General features: G+C 34.7%; 1 protein-coding gene across 2 annotated transcripts in view; it reads left to right on the top strand.

Annotated features, from left to right (window-relative positions):
* Sfxn1-3 (Sideroflexin-1-3) overlaps positions 1 to 22,528 on the top strand; it is a 71,848-nt gene that overhangs the window by 26,177 nt on the left and 23,143 nt on the right. For both annotated transcript variants that reach the window (XR_011335574.1, XM_069843387.1), the window contains exons 3-4: positions 7,331 to 7,429; positions 17,684 to 17,759. Coding sequence is in view for 1 of the 2 variants with exons in the window: in XM_069843387.1 (XP_069699488.1) it covers positions 7,331 to 7,429; positions 17,684 to 17,759 (175 nt within the window). In the remaining variant the exon portion in view is untranslated. The remainder of the gene's footprint in view (positions 1 to 7,330; positions 7,430 to 17,683; positions 17,760 to 22,528) is intronic.

Raw genomic sequence — 22,528 nt, 5'->3', positions numbered from 1 at the left:
CTCCTTTAGTTAAAACACCTCTTTCGAGAATTATACACTTGCTTTTAATAGTATTAATTTCAAGACCTAGTTCATCTAATTTACTTTCAGCCATATCAATGAGAGCTGTTGCTGACTTTTCATCTTTTCCAACGAGAGCCAAATCATCAGCAAATGCGAAAGCACTTAGGTTTTGAAGATCATTGGAAAGTGTAAAACCATATTATTTGCTAATTTCATGATCTGTTAAATTTTCAAGAATGCAATTCAGTGCCAAATTGAAAAGTATTGGAGACAATGGAGATCCTTGAGCAACGCCTCGTTTTACGCTTATTGGCTTGGTTTTTGTGTAGTTAGTTTCTATTTGAATTGTATTATTAGTTAATAAGGAACCGATAAGTCTGAACAATTTCTGCGGAACGCCAGATGATTTAAGGGCTCTAAGAATATGTTCATGGCCAACAGAATCAAAGGCTTTAGACACGTCCAGAAACACGATATATATATATATATATATATATATATATATATATATATATAAACAAACAAACAAATAAATAAGTAAATAAATGAAATGTATTTTATCGGACAACATGAAATTTATTGCTTTGATTAAACAGTTTACGATTCACGAGACCTAACCTAAAAATGTATTTCGTTTGATCACGTGAAATGATTGGTACGAATTCCGAAAATGAATGCCACTCTGAAATATATGCTTAAGAATACTTACTCCATTATTGTAATGGAAGTCTAAATAAGAAATAAATTAATTATAATGTGAAATGATATTTCTATCGATTACCCAAGGGCATGTATCACACGAAAAATATGTTATAGTCTACCTCACTATAATCTTGAATTGTAACCACAACACAAAGCAATACATAAAATAACTATTGTTTATTAATATTAATACTGATATTAATTAAGTATTAGTATGTACGAGTTTCACTAGCTTCCAGTAATCGGCTCAGAAATCTAGAAAAATTTGAATTTTCAGAATTTAAACTACCGACAACTTGTGTCACTGCTGTCAATATAAAAGTTATAAAATCATTACCAGTTGTAGCATTTGTCAGTACCGAAATTCGAAACGAAGTTGGCAGAAGAAAATTCAACCTGCAAACTAGAAAAATCACCATAATCCACTAGCATATGTAGCAATGGGGGGAAAAATGGTTAGGTTTCACCCTTAGGGTATTAAGTAAGCTGACCTGGACTATGCAGAGTTAAAGTTTGTTACGGTTTTTCGTCGTTATAGATCGCAATATGGACTTGAAATTCCAACACGGAATAACATCCGGTTCTGGGACAACTAATTATGGACTATAGAAATTCTATTTTTTATTTTGGATACCTTTCATCCGGACACACTATACTTCTCTAAGGTACGAGACCTATAGGTTTAAGTTTCCTTCCAAAGGAAGTCATGCTAAAGACCTTTATTAGTCCTTAAACATCCATCTCCTTCGACCGGGTTTGAACCGAAGAACTTAGAATCCAGTGGTTAACCGAAGATAACTTATTTCAACATATTTAATTAATAACATAGCATTGGTTTAAAATGTGAAGTAATAATAAAAATTGCAATAATAACGAAACACCAACGTTCAAGAATATTGTTTAGGAGTCTGACGTCTGAAGTAACTCAGCAGAAACTTCCCTCGATCAATGACTCCGACTTGCATCTTGGCAGTCTTCTATTGCATTCTGAAACACGGTACCGGCATAGTCTAGACACGATGGGTTGGTGACATAGACATTATGTCAATGATAGCCTTGTAGGAGTAAGTCTCTAATTGAGTGTGGGGTTCTGAAGGTCGAATAGTTATTTGTCAGCTGGATAAGAAGCCAGGGGTACCCACACTAGAGATCGCAAGCCATGGAAACTACTATTTCGAATAAAATAAAATTATACTTATAATACAGGGTGATTCACGAGGATTTACTGTCCTTTACGGAGCTTATTTCTGAAGACATTTTGAGCAAAAAATGTCATATAAACATAGTTCCTATTCTCAATATTTTCAGAGTTACACTAATTTAAAATTGTTTGTGAAATACGTTTTTTCTTTAGTTTGAAGGTAAAAGAATAATAGAAATAGAGAATGAACGATTTAGAAGTATCATTTCTTTAATTGGCAAGTATTATGAAGCTAAAAATGTGCTGTAAACTCCTTAGTTGCTTCGTACAGACATCTTTTTCTATTTTTAATTAGAAAATTACATTATTCTTACGCATTTATCACAACAATTATTACAAATCACACCACTTCCACCGACTTAATTATTTGCAGTTCAATTTTCCATCCTAATTTACAGTCTTGGAGAGTTTACAACACATTTTTAAAAATGTCGCCGTCCGCTTGAGTACACTTGGCCGCACGTTTGTGAACGGCACTCGTCGCTCTACGTAACTGCATACGGCAGGCATGTCAATTGATGCCCACAGGAGCAAGCGCGCGCTTTAGAGCCCAGGAGAGCCTGAGCGCTTTACAGCGGAAAAGAAAGAGACAGACGAAAGAGGTGGTATATGCCGCTTGGTCGAGCTATGTTCAGGGATGGCCAGCGCTGATTCAATAGATCAAGGGAAGAGAACTTATTAAAACTATATCCATGTTAATTTTTAGATTTGCCTCAGAAGTATAAGTGCATTATAAGAATGTAAGTTTTAATTTTAATGCTCATTTTTCACAAGTTTGATTTTTTTATTCAAAAGAAATATTTTCTCAACTTTTCGTATAGAAAAGTGAAATTTTCAGGTATAGGCCTATCTATTTAGTAGCCTTACAGAATGTTTTCGTAAATCTAATATACCGTATATGCGTATTACTGAAGATAGTGTATTGAACATTTTGAAAATATTCGCATGGAAATTGTTTGTAAGGAAATGAATTAACAAAGCAACTATTGTTACATCATAAGCAAAAGATACGTGCCCATGTGTTATAAAACTGTCAGCTCTATAGCTTCAGCAGATTTCGAGAAAATAATTTAATATTCTGATGATAGGAAGTTGCTCACAAATATCACCTTAAAAGCATAATGCGATAAGAGTTTTGTTATGTAATATTAGTTACAATTAAAACAGATACAGTGCCTAGGTAACTTTGCTTTGTACTGTAATATTGTTTTGACTAGTTTATTGATTACTTTTGTAAGGCTAAAAATACCATCAATATAAATTCCAACTTATTATGTCATACTCAATCTCTTTCTTTGGAATATCACTTTCTTTAGGAATGATGTGTTCCATCCACTTAATATAGTATAATATTATACTACTATGGAATTTAAGTGAAAATTCCTTCTTAACTCTCTATTATGTTATTAAGATTTAAAATACAAGTGCAATGTTAAGAAATCAGTGTTAGTACTTTTGTTTTACAGACAATATAGATAATATTAAACAGAAAGACGCCATATAAAAATAACGACATAAAATTTCACGTTCCGTTTGAAGTTTGTGCACCACTGTTTTCTTAATCCAACAGGTTGCTCATTCATATACAACCCTTCCTCTTTCCATACTTAGCGCTTGCTGCCCGCGCACGACGTCAAGGTCAGAAAAATGCGCTTGCTTTGACATCACTGGCATACGGCTATCTTTGATTTCCGCAGCGCTCGCGCTGGCTGCTGACTGCACGCTGACCAAGATCACGCGTTCACAGCAGTGCGTTCCAATAACGAAACGTAACTCTAAATATTGAGAATAGGAGCCATGTTTATATGACATGTTTCCTAATCTCAATATTTTCAGAATTACACTAATTTGAAATTGTTAGCAAAATACTTTTGTTTTTCCTTTAGTTTTGAGGGTAAAAGGATAGTACAGATAGAGAATGATCTATTCAGAAGTGTCATTTCTTTAATTGGCTAGTATTCCGAAACTAAAAATGTGTTGTTAATTGCTTTGTACAGATTTTGTTTTTCAATTTAGACTAAAAATTACATTATTTTACGCACTTACCACAAAAATTGTTACAGATCATACGACTTTAGGAACTTGATTCTTTACAGTTTAATTATGTATCCTAATGTGCAGTCTTGAAGAATTTACAAGAGTGACGTGATCTGTAACAATTGTGTGATAAATGCGTAAGGAAAATGTAATTTTGTAGTTAAAAATCAAGAAAAATTCTGTACGAAGCAACTATGGAATTCACAACAATTTTTGCTTCAGAATACTAGCTAATTAAAGAAATGATACTCCTGAATAGTTCATTCTCTATTTGTAATATTCTTTTACCCTTAAAACTGAAGAATATTGGTATTTTACGAACAACTTTAAATTAATGTATGTTAATATTGAGATTAGTACACACGTGCGTAGCTAACTTTTTGCTCAGAATGTCTTCGGAAATAATCTCCGTAAGTGACGGTAAATCCTCGTGAATCACCCTATATAGAACTAAGTGTTAATGTTTTCAACAGATTAAAATTCGTCAGTTTCAAAAGCATGATTCTTAATAAAATAGTTCAAAGCATTAATGTGAGGAATGATGGTACTTTCCTCAATCAATATTCATAACAGCAGTGTTCGCTCTTAAGGAAGCCCAGGGGTGCTCTAGACGGGGAGGGGGGGGCGTGAAAAATGTACAACAGAATCAGTATCTGGCAATTTCAATATGTAAGCCATTACCTCTGAGATATATTAAAATATGCAGAAATGAGGTTTCCCAGATATATGTTATTGGATCATAAAATAAGTGATGTCATATTGGATGACCTAAAAAAGAAATACATAAAAAACTGTCGGCATACAAGAATTGATTACAATAGAGAACTAGAATGAACAAATAAAGTATTACAAACCAGGTAAAAGAAAGAAGATGGTCGGGAAGACCTCTCAAGTAGTATTTGGATTGTTAGATAATACTCGTACATTGGAGCCGAAACTATCCATCTTCTGTTCTAGAATCGTAGCTGGATTATTATTATTATTATTATTATTATTATTATTATTATTATTATTATTATTATTATTATTGATTTATGTCTTATGGACTGGTCCAGGAAGTGTAACACAATGGGAAATTTAAATTAGCCAACAATATTTTTTACATGAACTACTTTTTGTGAATGACCAAATCAAATTATTTAGGACATTGAAGATGCATCGTATTTGTTGAGGAAATTGATTTAATATGATATGATGTGATATATAATAGGATGTGATATTTATGTAAGGCCGTAACAAACATGCCAACGCACTGGAAATGGACCCCGTGTGGTTCTTGCTTTGATCCTTGCTCATCATCTTGTTCAGTTCCCGAGACACACTATGCACGTTACACCTATGAATGTTTACAGACGGAGGAAACCATCGCTATTAGTGCAAGCATGACAAAATTCTTCAGTAGTACAACGTTCGAGTACAGACCGATTATTTAGTCCTGATAGCTCAGCGACGCGAAAGAGGGGAAGTAATAGGAGTAGTGGGGAGAGCTCCTGTGTAGAAATAAGGGCGAGCGGTCGGTAAAGGAATGAAGTACAGCTTAACTGCATTGGAAACATACCACTCTACCGCATGCGTGACATTCGATCGCTCCGAAGGCAAGCGAGTGACTAACCCAAACACCCCTTGGCGTAATTAAATGGACTCGCACATCTCCGGCGACTGTCAGGACTAAATAATCGTACTGTACGATTCAGTTACAAAGTGTGTTCCAAAATGCCGAAACAAACATTCAGTCTCTCCAGCAAAGTGGTTAATGTTATTCCGTCTGATCCCGGCCACTTAGTTACTCGTAATGAGTACACTCTGCACATTAGTGTGTTGGACATTGTGCCACTGTCACACATCTGTGACACAATGCATGAAAGTTGGCCACAAAAAGGAAACTAAGAGGTGGAGCTTAAACTGAGAGGATTCAATCCTAGTTCGAATCCCAGTGCCGGAGAGAAATTTTCTCCGCTCCACCGATCCTTCATCATATGATAACGCAGAATTCCTGCACTGAAATATCATATGTACATCGGTACATCGCAATAATTCGATAAGTCACGTTTTACTGTTTTTACGGAAGAGTGAATTAAAAGTTTCAAGACCCCATTACATTCTACTGTTTTTTGCTTTATTATTCTTCAAATTTCTTTGAACTAATGAGGTTGTTATTCTATACAGTTAAACTACACAAATCTACACTACCTGAGCTATTACATGACATCTAGAACAAAAAATCGACCGTTTTGCACTTACCAAGTTTTTCCCCTGTGGTCTTCAATTGGAATGGGCTTAATGATCCAAGTAATGGTATTCCTTGGAATTGATTACTTGCTTCGTTTACATACACCTGAATTTGTTCATTAGTTTATGACACTGTCAAAGCTCAGCTTTCGGTGGATGTGGATGATCAGTTCACTTTCAAAGAATGTGTGCGTGATTGTTGGTTATTCAGAGATCAGTGGATTCAGTGTTGAATATTTGTGAACGTCTATGGCTTATGAATCGTTGCGTAGGAAGCTTGGTGGAAATTTCGGATTTAAATTAAAGGATTGTGGAAAGCTACGGACATAAAAATTGTGTTTTGTAAGAAATGAGGAAAATCGTTCAATTATAATGAAAGCCCACGTCTTCAGTATCACCTTAAACATGTCCTTTTGAAAGTGAATTTACATCTATTAACATTGCTACTTCCAGTTCACTTTCTCAATCAACGTTGGAACACTTATAGTAAAACCTGTATCCTATGTTAAAGAAACTGAAATAACGAAAAAAAACTTGTGAAGCATTGTCAGCGTATTGATGTGTTTGGCTGGAGCAAAGAGATGTGACTGTAAGTAAGTATGAAATGGAAACCATTGTTTTTTTCAAACATTTTATGTAAGTTTACATCATCAGTGTCGGTTGCTTGTTAATAATTATTTGCTATATATATATATATATATATATATATATATATATATATATATATATAATTAAATATTATTTGTGTAAAACGTGTTTTTCTTCATAGCATATGGAATTATAATAACATGATATTAGGTGTTCTTATTCAAACTTAAGAACACTGTTTCAAATCGATTAAAATTCGATTAGCAGGTCGATTTATCGATTGAAGGCATCTGGTTAACCGATCAAAATTTTTAATCGATTGGGAGCTCTTCTATGTAAACTCGGAAAAAAACGATGTCACATTTCCATTTTTCCACTAGGACGATGGCGTATTTAGAATTCATAGGCCTATTCTTTCACAGTTTCATATTTAAATGAGATATGATAAGCAACACTTCTCCTGGAAATCTAAGGAGTAAACGAAGGGATATCGATAATGTATAAGACTATAATATTAACCATACTGGATGTTTAATGATAGGGTAATAAACTTTATATTTTCTTCCGCAGGACGACGCCTAGCGTGGTTTTCTGGCAGTGGGTGAACCAGTCTTTCAATGCCATCGTCAACTACACAAATAGAAGTGGAGATTCACCATTGACAAATACGTAAGTTTTATATGCTATGCAATCACTGACGTAGTAAAATTGATTTCATAAAAATCAACTAGTCCGCCGTTGTGGCTGTGTGTATAGCGCGTGCAATTCGAAACCATTCGGTTCGATTGCCGGCGTGGGCAATGGAAGAAATTTACCTTCCGTCCACGGAACTGGATGTTTGTCTGTTGTCTAGGATTATCCTGTGATGTCTCAGTGGCGGCCCTATATCATGCCGATCCCATTTTTGTGATATGTCTACTGTGCGAGCCAATGAATCGCCCCTCCCCCCGTATCCGCAGTCGTATGAAAGGGAAGATTAAACAGTATAAGAAAAAAAGAGTATGAAGAAAGAATTAGCTGGCAGAACAATTAATATTTTCATGATTGGAGGAAATAACGAATTAAGTCAAACGCACTCTTATTTTTGTCTGGTTTTATTTCAGTATGACAAATCATTATCATCGTGATTATAATTACGGTCATTGTCAATAAATATGGTCATTATCAATATCACCGTCATCGTTAACGTCGTTGTTATAGTCATCGTTATCACCTCTATTTTCCCTCATTTTTCATAGTAGATCCTAATAAGATGAAACCACGAGTGCAATTTAATAATGCAATGTAAATATCAAATAGATACTCTAATATAATGTATTTAATAAGATAATTTATTCAACGAATAAAATTAAATAACTTGCAAACTGAATTACTTACGTAAATGATAACAATTATTATAAAACACAGCAATAAGACATTATTATATTTCCTTGTAATAAAGTTCAACACAACAATAAGACATTATTATATTTCCTTGCAATTTTTTTTTTTTCGTTGTTGGTAACTCTATAGCATTTATTAGATGCTTTATGGTTGTGCTAACAGATGGAGTTACTTATCAACAATGTGACGCTGAAACGTGTGTTCAGGTTACTGCCTAGCAACAGCCTTGTAATAAAGTTAAAAAAAAAAAAAACTAGTAATACTTAACCTCAAAAGTAAGATAAGTTGAAATATTACATCACGGCCGACTTGATGGTTACATTAACAGAACAAAAACACGAAAGGTTTTTACAGACATTCGATAATAAATTATCATAAAACACAGCAATAAGAAGACATTACTATATTCCCTTGTAATAAAGTTCAAAAAACACGGCATGATAAATACTATTGCCAATTACTCAAGGTGGAAATACGAAACAACAATACTTGACCTCAAAAGTAAGATAAGCTGAAATGTTACATTGACATAATAAAAACACGAAAGGTTTTTACAGACATTTATTTATTACTTCAAGTTACAGTGTTATTGAAAACGCAATTTTCAAAGTTACATTTTGTTGATTTTTTGTGATTGACACTGAAGTATTGTACGAGGCGTCTTATCAAGGAACACAACAGTGATTGGTTAATTTTAAGGCGGTTCTGAAACAATATTGGCCAATATAGCAAATTCATCCTATAAGTTTAATAGTCATAAAAATAAATACAGTAGACTCTCGGTAATCTCAGGTAATAGGGGGTGAGGGTACAGGCTGGTTCACATAAATCGGTGACGGAATCGACATCGAGAATGAAAGCGGAAATATTGTTAAAATAAATGTATTTAAATGTGAGCATTCACAATTAACGAGAAGCTTGTCGGAACCCGGGAACGGGAACATGAAGGTTGGCGAAGTTTTAACTTTGCCATTCTCGTTTCATACTAGATTCATTCTGTTGTCATCAAAAAACTATATATGTTGTTGTCGTATATTTTGTAGCAAGAAGGTCGTGACATAATTTCTTCTTCATCCATTGCTTGTAAATTCAATAGAATTGCTTACAATATAATTATGCTACGTGTATATGTGGCCAAACTATCACCTCAATTGAATTCTTAAATATTCCGTGCCATAAATTTTGAAATTGGTTAACCTGTTGACTAGCTTCAAGGCTTCTATACTCTCAATAGGTTATCTCGTTTTTCATTAGCCAATCAAATAGCTAGTTGGCTGATGACGCGCGAAGAGTCTATGCTGATTGGTCCTTTATTTTCAAATTGATAAGCGTGCATTATAAACATAATCGCCTCAAATAAAAACATTACAAGGAATATAAACTAAGTTTGTACGTATCATGGAATAAAATAAATACGTTGAAAGTGTTTATACCGTATATATAAAAGCTGTAGGCTACTTACACTTGTCACTGCATTATTTTTCTGTATTTATTAACAATTCGTCTGCTCTCAGTGTCTGCCGTCCGGACGCGTCCGTTTTCGTCTGCTAGTTTCCAGTCTTGTGTTCACATACTAGAGTCGTATAAAGAACCTAGTTTTGACTGTACAATCAACAAAATTTCACGTGGAACGTTATGTACGAACATTGCCACATATTCTTTGGTTCTTTTTATAATATTCCGCCCCTTTTTAATCGTGTTATTGCCATGAAACTCATCGTAGAATTTTTCAGTATTATTGAAGCTACTTAGCCATGCTGGTGATGGCATGATTAAACCTTCAAAAGAAAGAATAATGTACTAAAATTTAAAGAGGGCCAAGATGGTGGTGCTTTTGTTTTAAATGTATGTTTATAATAAATCTAACACTGATTGATTTTAATATCTCATTCTAAAATTTGGAAAAAGGGGCATGTACCGGTAATGAAATGTCAACAACATGTTCATTTACAATAATCATTATAACTCAACAATGAATTTTCAACTGGAGGCTATTATGATTAATCCACTGATTATGCCATAATAACAAAATGTCATAAATCGTTAATATAAAATCAATATAATGAGAATTATAGTGAAAAAAACATCACTGGTATCAGTCATTAACCCTCCAGCCCTTTGGTATACAACTGTTAGTATAAGTAGCATGATTACAAAAGAAACAAAATCATTTGTAGGTTAACATAGATGAATCTAATTATACAAAGCTGGTATTAACATAGGCTACTTATATAGGCCGATGTGATTTATTTAAAATTACCTGTAGGCCTTAACATTCTCGATCGTTTCGGCTTTATTTTCATTCATGCTGCTCGAAAATCAGGAACAAAATCGTCATCTTTAAAATGATCAGAGCATACTCTGCTTGTATCAAGATTGAATTTATCCTGTCTTTTGCACGCAATTACCCATTTTTTTCTAATTCCTAAATCTTTAGGAATGGTAAAGAAAGACAACTCTATTTTTATCGTTAGAATTGTTGCATACCGCAACAGCACATCTTTGACCAGGCATAATGAATTCAAAACAACATAAACAAGAAAAAACACGAGATACTGCTTTGAAGCATTTTGAGCTTTGGTGCGCTCAGCTATCTTGTGACGTCAGAATCGCTCTCCTTTCCCCATCAATCCCTCGCCCACAAGCTCGATATTATACTAATACAACCTATGAGAAGTTTAGAAGCCTTGGACTAGCTTGTACTCATGAGAGAACGCCATTAGTCAAGTGTACACAAATAACATCAGAATGCGTAATATCGACTTTACATTTTCTGTTCTCGGTTTATTGTGAATCAAAAATCTTCATGTTAACGTTCTCCGCTTCCCGTTCTCGTTCTGGTTCCTACTAAAAATATTATAAAGGCTCATTCACATGAAAATTAAACATAACGTAAGCGTTAATTTAAGAATATAAACGCTACGGTAAAATCAAGAGGTCACACCATCATTCACAATGGGAACATAAACATAACAGCAAACATACTTGGTAACCATGGAAACATAACAACGACGCCATTTCCTCATATTCTGTCGTATACTTCAGCGCTCCACGATTGTGTTCTGTTTGCAAATTACGTAAGCATAAGCATGAAAATTTGGAGTTTGCAAACTTTCATGTTAATGTCTAATGTTTATGTCAATGCTTATGTGAATCATTGTGAATGATCCCATTTGGTAGCCTGGGCGCAAACTTCTGTGTTAATGTTACGGTTATGTTTAATTTTCATTGTGAATGGGCCTTAAGTCTTCCTAATTCTCTCATTTTTCTCGAAAAATCATTGCGACAGGCAACAATGTCGCCACGCTCCATTACATATTACTTATTGTCCTTGTTTCTGCTGTACTGAAATCCAATAGCTTTTAATACTTTCCGCAATGAGGAATGTGGAATATTAATTTGTAGCGTCCCGTATTTTGCAAGCTTCCGGCAAAATATCGTCTAAATTGGGTAAAAAGTCTTCTATATATAAGGTCAATACTGTCCATCTCAAAGCTTTTTGATTACATGTGGCCAGTGTTGTAACAGGAAAGCCGCGAATATTTTTTTGGGAAGGGCTTTTAAGTTTTTCTCCCAATTCATTTTCTTTCACGTAAATTCATGGGTTGATTTTTTAGTAGTGGCAACTATGCTGCAGCGATGCCGTACAAAGAAGCAAGGCAATATTGTTTATACCAATGATCAGGGAAAGGATTTATATGTAAATACATATTTACTTATAAAGCTAATATAATTTATATTTTGCATTATCTTTATGTTTCACAATGTGTAGGGTTGAAAAATCCTACTTTTATTTTCCATATTTTTCCATATTTTAGAGTTTAGTACATATTTTCGTTAATTTCCATATATTTTCCATATTTCATATAAAACAGTCCATATTATATTAGGTTTAACAATAAAACAAAACAAAATTCCATTAACTTTTAAAAATACATTTCAACAATAGAGATTTAAACACATGTTCAGTAATCCCTTTAACATCAGAGTTATTTGAAAATTAGCAGTCCTATCAACAATGGGAAAGTAAGTTACAAAACTGTATTAATTTAATTTAAAATTTTTAACAGACTTCAGTTGTGCAGCTCAACAGTTAAATGCCAGTCAGAGTACACATAGGTTCAGTTTTGTAAATCATACTATAAAGACGGTAAATATGCCAAAAGTACGTCATTCAGTCAATTTAAAATCAAAACTAACAAGTTACATTTCAGAATTTAAAGAAGATGGTTTATCAACTGACAATAAAATATTATTTTGTAATTTGTGTCAGTGTGCAGTATCATCTACACAAAAGTTCCTGGTGCAACAACACATTACAACTAGTAAACATCAGGCCAACAAACAACTAAATTCCAAGCAGAGACAATTGTTTTTAACACAACCAACAACATCGAATGTAAGATCTGAGTTTAACATCGACCTGTGCCGTTCTCTCATCTCTGCTGATATTCCTCTCTACAAACTAAAGAATAAGGTCTTCAGGGAATTCCTTGAAAAATATACTCAACATACAATCCCGGATGAGTCAACACTTAGGAAGACGTATACTCCATCCATCTACGATGAGACAATACAGAAGATAAGAGATGAAATTAAAGATAGTTCAATTTGGGTTTCCATTGATGAGACTCCCGACAAAGAAGGTAGACTTGTTGGTAATGTAGTTATCGGTTTGTTAAGTGAACAATATTCTGAACGAATTCTTTTACATTGTGATGTTCTAGAAAAGTGCAATAACAAAACTATAGTTAAACTGTTCAACGAAGCTATGGGTATCCTGTGGCCAAAGGGTATTATGTACGATAATGTGTTATTCTTTATTAGCGATGCTGCCCCTTATATGGTCAAAGCTGGACAAGCATTATCTGTTGTATATCCTAAATTGACTCATTTTACTTGTGTGGCGCATGCATTTCATCGTGTGGCAGAAGTGGTCAGAGACAATTTCCCTAAAGTAGATTTGTTGATTTCATCAGTGAAAAAAGTATTTCTCAAAGCTCCCAGTAGAGTTAACGTGTTGAAAGAAATGTACCCTGAAATTCCATTGCCACCAAAGCCAATTTTAACTAGATGGGGTACATGGCTAGAAGCAGTTGAATATTATGCCGAACATATAGACTCTATTAACAATGTTCTCCTTGCATTGGACTCTGAAGATGCAGTCTCAATTGATACTGCGAAAACAGTTACCTGTGACATAAGTGTGAAGAATGACTTAGCTCACATTCAGCATACATTTTCATGCATCATAAAAACGCTCAAAAGTCTCCAAAATAGGCACCTTTCACTATCTGAAAGTTTTGAAATTATAAATAGTACTGTGGAACAACTGAATCGTGGTAGAGGTAAAGTTGCAGATGCAGTAAGAGCTAAGGTGGACACTGTACTTTCAAAAAACCCTGGATATGAAGAACTACAAAAGGTTGTTGCTGTGATGAGTGGTGAATCAACAGTGAAGATTAACTTGGACTTATCCCCAGCAGACATTGTGAAATTGAATTATGTACCAGTTACTTCTTGTGACGTCGAACGCTCTTTTAGTCAGTATAAATCTATCCTCAGAGACAATAGAAGAAGATTCACTTTTCAGCACTTGAAAGAAATGTTTGTAACCTATTGTTATGGTAACAGACAATAAAAATTGTGTTTTGTTGAAACTACATTGGAAGATAAGGTACGTCCATTATATTTTTTGTTTAGTTTGATTAAAATGTACCAATATTTAACGTACATAGTCATTTTTTTATAATTTTAAGTCCATATTTAATTCCATATTTTGGTAAAAATCCATATTTAATTCCATATTTTGGTAAAAATAACTACATATATATTTACATATTTCATATATTTTTAGTCCATATAAATCCGTTCCCTGCCAATGATGTTATAGTTACTTACAGTAACAACAATAAGACGAGCAGTTGTGAGCAAGCGATCGCAGACTACAGTCGCAATATTTTCGGAGGAACAGAGAAGTTGGTTAAAAATTCAATGTGCTGGAGGTCACATTGCACGGCAGTGTCAGCAAGGACTGTAGAAGACTTGCGGTGCAGCTGCGTTACTTTACCGAACGGTAGCAAGGTGGGTTAGAGCCTTCACACAAGAACGCGAAAATGTGTTGGACATGCCTCGATCTGGTCACCCAGCAGTAAATGATGAACATGTACAGACTGTGTCCGCATTAGTAGAGACGGATCGGAACTTTACGATTCGTGAGTTAGCTCAAGATACAGGATTGGCGCCTTCGACTGTTTTCACATCCTGAAGACCGCCTGAAAATGCGGAAAATTACCTCAAAATGGATTTCGCATGATTTAACGGACATGCAGAAATGACAGCAATATGACGCTTCTCGTACTCTCTTGCAGCGCTATGGGCGCAAAGGAGAGGACTTCTTGCGGGGTACCATTACAATTGTTAGGACCTGGGGCAGATCTTATGAACCTCAGCCGAAAATCCAATCGGACGAGTGGCGTCATCATGGGTCACCACGAACAACAAGTTCGGCAGACCCCCACCAATGTGAAGATTACGCTGATTCTTGCCTATAATTGAGATGTGATATTAAAGCATACTATTCCCCCAAGGCAGAACGTTAATGCGGAGTACTACTGTTCGTTTTTGCGAAACAATCTGCTAGCAGCTCTGAGAAGAAAACGGCGACACTTTATGTATACCCACCAGAGTGCTGCAGTGGAGTTAAATCGCTCGCTTGAACTCGGTCGAATGTCGCACGCTCGAGTGAGATAAGATCGGTCGTGATACGCTCGTAATAAATAGAATCACAGTACAAGGTCATCTCACCGACATGTCTTTTCTTGTATGGAAGGCGACAGATAAGATACACATATGTTTTGCGCACACGGTAAAAATAAGGCTTATTAAATAGAAAGGGAGTGACAAGACTTTCGGACCTTCCTCTACTATAAAAACAGAGTATAGCAGCCGTGGCGAAAATACGACTCACGAGCACATTGTGACTCGCAACGATAGGTGTGCATTTCCTTTGCGTCCTACCTTCCCCAACCCCCACCCTCTCACTCACTGGAGTCAAACTCCGTTCCATTTGTATTTGTCTCTGACCTGCGAGTAGCGTATCGTCGCAATGTCTCTCTCGAAACCATGTACCTCTACAAAAACGAAAGTTTCAAGTAGGATGAGAGGACGCATTTTTTGCTGCCAATATGATGAGAATATTAAATGTATGATTTGTTCACAAGTATTACGAGGAAAACAGTTGTATAACATAAAACGGCATTATAAGCTACTACATGTTACTGATGAAACATTAAAAGGTTATGTGTTATTATTATTATTATTATTATTATTATTATTATTATTATTATTATTATTATCATCATCATCATCATCTCTGTACGTCGATCCTTTTTCAGCAGATGTACGAATAATGCGGTTAGATCTTCAATTTAAACTCACAGATTTACAATATGATGTTAAATGAAAGCTAGATGTAAGGATTTGACAAATGTTGAACTTTTCAAATCTTTGCCAAAAAATAAATATTCGAAGTTTCGTTCTTTCGCTTGCTCTTTTGAAACCACGTTCGCTACAACTTACGTTTGTGAAAAATTATTTTCAACAATGAAAATAGTAAAAACCAAATTTAGATCACGACTGACAGACAAATACCTTTGTGATGAACTACGACTGGCAGTAAGTGACATAATTCCTGATTTTGAAACTCTGTCGCAGAGACATTCTGAAGACAATTAATTTTAGGTTGTGATAATGTGTCCTATGTTTTCTTGTTCATTTCTTTCTTTGTTACAGGTACTAAACATTAGTTTGTAGCCTTGTACTGTACAAAATTTTATTGAAGTGCTTGACGTAAGGATAATGAAAAACCGTTACCTACTAAGTCAGACAGTTGCTTCACTTCCCCTTCGGGTGTCCGCCTCCCTCCATAGGTGCTATGCACGTTGCAGGTTACACAGTGGCTCGGCGGACGATCGCATTTCGCCACGGCTGGAGTATAGGATCTTAAAACTTTTGCCTGCACATGATAAATCGCATCAGATACTGAATTCACTGCTACATGAAATTTTTGCTCGTCATAATGTGATGTCTAAGGAAAAATAGTTATAATAATAATAACGTAGCTATAATCTAAAGAACCAGACAAGTTTTGCTTAATAAAAACTGATAAAACAAGTTCTATGTTAGCAGTAAGCGTCTCGTGGTAAGTATGAAGAATTACGTAAGCTTTACTGTAGCAACAAGAAGTCCAGATATGGATTCACAGGCTGGTTTTAAGAGCTATAATGAACTGAGATAACTATATTAACTATTTTTCTTATCATCTGTGTTCAGCTCAAGCATCTGGTCACATATTTTGTGTCAATGAAAATAATTTAATTCTTAACGTTAATTTATTAATTGTCAACATCTGTTGACAAGCATAAAGAAGTATATCTAAGACTGTAAGGTAATTATATTAAATTAAATACAGTATTGGGTATAAAATATAAAACTTTATGAACTAATTCTTAAAAGTGTTACAGTTGTTTTCTAAAATAGGTAATGTACCTTGGATCCTGAAACGGGGCCCTTAAAAAATGGAAACCATACGTATATTACCTTTTTAAAAACAATTTTAACACTTTCAAAGTTCTTATATTTTATCTAGTGTTATAAAGTGAACTACAAGAAAAATAAATATTGGGAATTCATAAGCAAGGAAACGTTCAATACATACATGGATAAGAGATAGTGTACTTGCTTTCCTCAAAAATAAGTATTTTAATTCAGGATCACTACCCGTCTCACAATGTATTTTTTCCCAAATTAACAAATAAAAATTTAACTTTGAAAGTAGTTCATGATAACACATTCTCATATGTAATCGTACACTCTTCAAACTTTATCACGACTACATGTTGAGAGAATGACAAGGAATAGATCACAGAATTTAAAGTGACAACCAACAGGGAAACGGAGCCAAGGTTGCCCTCTTAAAAAATTATTCTGGACGAACCATGAGACCGGACCAGGTCACTAAGCCTAAAAACCTCGATTGTTTGAAGATGAAGATGAAAATGATCATGTTAGGTTATTATTATTATTACTATTATTATTATTATTATTATTATTATTATTATTATTATTATTATTATTATTATATATTGATTCCTTTCCTATCAGAAATTTCTAAATCCGCTCCTATAAATGAGTAAACCGAATTTAAAAAAATCGATTCACAGGCCTAAAATGCTATTTTTAAAGAAATCGTGGCATACACAGATGAAGCATTTTATATTTTTCATTTCAATTTTTTGGAAAATGAGCTGAAGATTTCTCTAAGAACGTTCTACGTATGTATTCAAATGAATGTATCTAAGAATACCGACGGATTGGTTGACAACAGAATATGAAGTGGAGATTTGAAAACAAGAAAACAGACTAGTACTAAGATCTACTAGGCACAGATGTATCATAATTTATTTGTACTTCCTACTAGCACGATCTCTGTTGCGTGTTATGTGATAAAGTGATAACAAATAAACTTTGTGCTTCCAGGCAACTCGGAACATCCTATGTCTTGGCGACTGGTGGTGCCCTGGTGACTGCTCTGGGTCTGAACAGCCTTGTCAAGGTCAGAAAGTGATAATTATCTTATTTGTATCGATGTAACAGCTTTTGTTCTGTCTAGGAACAGCATTAGTGTAATTATTTTAGAATATGTTGACAGAAGCGAACTTTGTAACACCTACCATAACTAGCACCGTTAGCTGAACGGATAAATAGTTTTCCACGCTGGTAATCCGGGTTCGAATCCAGGCGGAATTTGTGATGGAATAAAACGGTGCTTATTGATAGGTTTAGGTTAGATACTCCCGTTTTCCCTACCGAAATGATAATTCTTCATTGATCATCATGAGCATTAAGCGGTGCTATTTATTCCGAACAAATAGAGGCGGACCTCAGGATGAATGACGTGAAGTCAAGTACCCGTCATTGGATTAAAAAATACGCATAATCGCTTTGTTCATAAGGGCGACCCTTCCAGATATTACACGAAAACAAAAAAGGAAAAATGTTAAATTAAGAAATAGATACGTTCTTCACAATTCGCGCGAACTTCTATTGTTAAATAGAGAACTATTTTAGTGGGCAGCGGTCTGCTTGAAGTTTCGTAGAGACGTGCACAACTACGAGAGTGGTGAGAGAGACAGCTGACTAGAACTACACATGAGTTGCAGGTTTATAGGCACCATGCATGCTCCTCTGGTGGCGACTATTGTTACTAACTGCAGGACAGCAGCGATAGAGTTGTGCTTGAAGTGTATGAATATACATAACGTCTCAGCTTAAAGGATTAGAAATATGGATGATCCTAAAAAGCGGAAAGGTAACTCAAATTGCTGTGTTCTTGAATGCAGTAATGCTTATAGGAACATACCAACTGATATTGTTTTTATTCCTTCCCAAAACAGAAAACTGAAGCGGAACGACACTAATTGTGGATCCAAGCAGTATACGTGGACGAAAGTAAATAGTGCTACACTGCTTGTAATGATAGTATTATTATATAGTAATGTAAAAAAATAGAATGTATATATTACATGATGTTTATAAATAACTATTAAGTTGTCAACGACAGGAATTTATAATTTAAATTTCAATGCTGTATGTGCTATTATGTTTAAAAGTAAAAACTTAGTAGGCCTACATAATTGCTTAGTTCTTTACATATATATTATGTATAATATTAGCAACAATAAACAATAATATATTTATTTTTAAACGTATTCATATCGATATTTAATTCTTGATTTCAAGTGCTGATGATTCATCTTGGGAACCAACACTCGCAATAAGAACTTGCAGTATTCATTTAATTGGAAAACGAGATCAGAACACCTCCAAAACCAGCATACCGTTCCCAGTATTTTTCCAAATGATTAAGCTTACAAGAAAAAGTTCATATCTGACCTGGCCCAGGAAATGTACGAAAGAGACGCAGAAAGAAAAAAAGATGAAAATTTAAGTATTATGGAAGGTGAATGCTCAACAAGTGTTATTTCGAAAAATGAAGTAGCCATACAGGCAGAAGTAAATGAAACTATTCTTAGTGATTTTGTTCTTTCTTTCACAATTGAATTGTGTGAATTGTCTACTCAAGTGTCTATTCCATTACATGCCGAACTGAAGTCATATAAGAAATGTTATGACAAGAGTTCAGGAACAAATTATATGTTTAATGAAATGCAAGGTTTCCGAGGTTATTCTTCAATAAAAGATGAGACAGAACTGCCAGACGTAATGGGAGTGACATTTGTGATTTTGAATAGGCTATATTGTTAAAATTGCTGCCAATTGAGACACAATCATACAGTAACACTGATTATTAAAGAAAATCGTCTACTCATATTTTCAAATTAAAATGAAAACTGGATTGTCGTATTCTGCTATGAGGGTGATGTTCGGAGTTCATCGTACAACTATAATAATAATAATAATAATAATAATAATAATAATAATAATAATAATAATAATAATAATAATGTATTTTAACACCACTTTAATGTTGTTGATCCACAGTGATTACTGTTATTTTGGGTTTTGGCCTAGCAGAGGAAGTATTCAGGAAACAATGCCCGCAATATTGAAAAGAAAGTAGACTATCCAAAATGCAGAATGACAATTAATTGTACTGAAGTTAAAGTGGAACAGGCACCCAACGTGGATCAAATGGTGGTCCTCAAATCTAAATGCTACGGTGGCAAATCGAGTGACACATTCGTAACAACTGATTGCGGATTATTGACTTTATTAGAAGGTGGTGATGAAGTCAGGTTTGCCCGGAATAAAAACAAACCTCTCTGATAAAGGTATCATTGTTGTTACTCCACCGCATCTGCATGATGGCAAATTAACAACTGAAGAAGTCGAAACTACTTACAGCGTTGCCAGTGTTCGAATTCATGTCGAAAGGTACATTCAGCGAATTAAAATATATACATAACATTTTACAGAAACTATTAATTGAACTGCTTCCATATGTTGTTTTTTAGTCAACTGTCCGAAGACAAGTCTGAACCTCACAAGTGATACCAACAAGGCACCACTTATGAGGCAACTAGGCCAGAAGATCATGGGGTAGGGTGGCCAGTTCCTTTTCCCTTCCAATGCATACATCGCCGACTAGCTACATATTATACTAGTCAGACTTGAGATGCATACAAACAATATTGTTCTTCCGCTGATACATATCGTCAAGTGAGATGTACTACCTGATAATAGATGTACATATCAGCAGAACCTCAATCAGAGGTTGTATGTTGATGATATTGTTCATATGTGTTGTGTTATAGCGAATTTGCAGTCGCCCATTACTCAGGAAGTGTAATTAAGACTACTTTTAGAATTAAATCACATTAAAATACATAATTTATAGTGACATTATACACATATAAACTACGTCAAATATAAATAAATCAGTATTTTCGTAATATGACTGTTCTCCCTCATTCAATGGTCTGAAATATGATTAAAATATCAAACAACTACACTGATATTATAGGAACTCTGCAGTTACATTTTTACACCCTTCTAGCAGTATTGTGCGTTCCACTGCGTCTATTAAATAACTAAATAAATAAAGATTGGAGATTGCTGGGTTTGCAGTGAAAGAACACTATGAATGAATGAACATATTCTCACTAATATTACAACTTTTTATCGGCAGAAAGCCACATCTAATTCCTATATCACACATGACTAGTGAATGACTGCAAGCCCGTAGTTAATTAGAAATTGAGACACTGCGCGGCTCCACCAGTACGATTTTCAGACCCATGCACGGTGCCTATAGGGCAGTAACATTTAACAATTAGTTATTATGTGACTAATATAATATGTAAAATCGTTTCAATTGTTTGCCTTATAACCATTTGAAAGAGGGGTTACAGTTTGCCAGATAAAAGGAAGGGAACTTAATAGCCTAAATAACCCACCGAATTACAATTTTTATGACTTATTATTAGTAACATTTTGCATTAATGATGTTAGTCCAAGGTTAGCCTAAATATTTGCGGTCACTTAAATTACTTGCAAATAAAGGACACAAAAATTGCTGTTCGTTCACTGACGTTTTAGCCAGAGGGAAGGTGTAGTATCTGTACAGGTTGCAGTCAATAAAGCATATCGGCACACTACACTTATGAAGTAAAGCGCTGTTGCAAAACGTTATTTGGAGAACGGGCTAGTTAGTTCTTTTACTTAAGAGTTGAAACCAAGTTTTGTGCTGCGATTAGTTCACAGTTGTTATCATGTGGCGTCCTTGGGAGTCTGTGTCTTGAAATACTCGTGCTGATAGTGATGATGAAAAATTATCAATGTTCTGTGTCACCAAGTGGAAGCTGTAAACCCAAACATATAGTCTATAGTAAGCTAAAATCATTCAAGATGTATATAAATATATTAAGAAGGAGAGAGGAGGACAATACCATGACCTACTTACAAAAATCATAGCTGCGAGAAGATCAATGTGGTTCAGTGGTTCTGGTGCCAGTACTTATTGTTTTTTGTTTTGCTGCTAAGATCGCTAAGAATTCTGTTTACAGTCGGGAAAGTTTGATTTGTATAGAATTTTAAGCATACATTTTCCTTAGAGTTATGTCACGACTAAATTAATAGATTCTACAGAGTGTTAAAAAAATATCCAATATTTTAGGTGATAGTATGCATCAAAACAATAAAATAATGTCTAATAAACACGGGTCCTATGACACATACTTTCTGAGATCTGAACACTTGTTCATAGGAGGTGCTCAATGTGACGTCCATTCATGGCAATGCATTTTTCTGCCCTACAATACAGCAGACTACCAGATAATCATACCGTAGTTGACACTCCTGGCATGGAATACTGAAAACAAAAGTCTGATTGTGGATATGAGCGGGGTTCAGCAGAGATGGTGTGAATTTTCGTAATCAGCATGTGAAGTCTGATGAAAATCCTCATGCAGTTGAAGAACCAAGGCATCAACACCGATTCTCAATCAACTTATGGCAGGCGTTCTTGGTGATAGATTAATAGGGTCATACGTGCTACCACAGATATTAACGGGGGATCGTTATCAGGACTTTCTTATTAACGTATTAAAACAAATTTCAAAGAGTGCGTGATTCCTTACGCCGAAGGGCAGAGGAATGCATTGCCATGAATGGACGTCACATTGAGCATCTCCTTTGAACAAGTGTTCAGATTTCAGAAAGTATATGTTGTAGGACCCATGTTTATTAGACATTATTTTCTTGTTTTGATGCATACTAGCACCTCCTAAAATATTGGATACTTTTTTTTAACACCTTGTATATAGATCTGTTCTTTTGTTCTGGGCACTACATTTTTTTTAT

The sequence above is a fragment of the Periplaneta americana genome, chromosome 13 (genome assembly GCF_040183065.1).
Source record: "Periplaneta americana isolate PAMFEO1 chromosome 13, P.americana_PAMFEO1_priV1, whole genome shotgun sequence".
NCBI classification, from domain to species: domain Eukaryota; kingdom Metazoa; phylum Arthropoda; class Insecta; order Blattodea; family Blattidae; genus Periplaneta; species Periplaneta americana.
The sequence above is the reverse complement of the archived record's forward strand: the minus strand, read 5'-3'. Positions and strand labels throughout refer to the sequence as shown.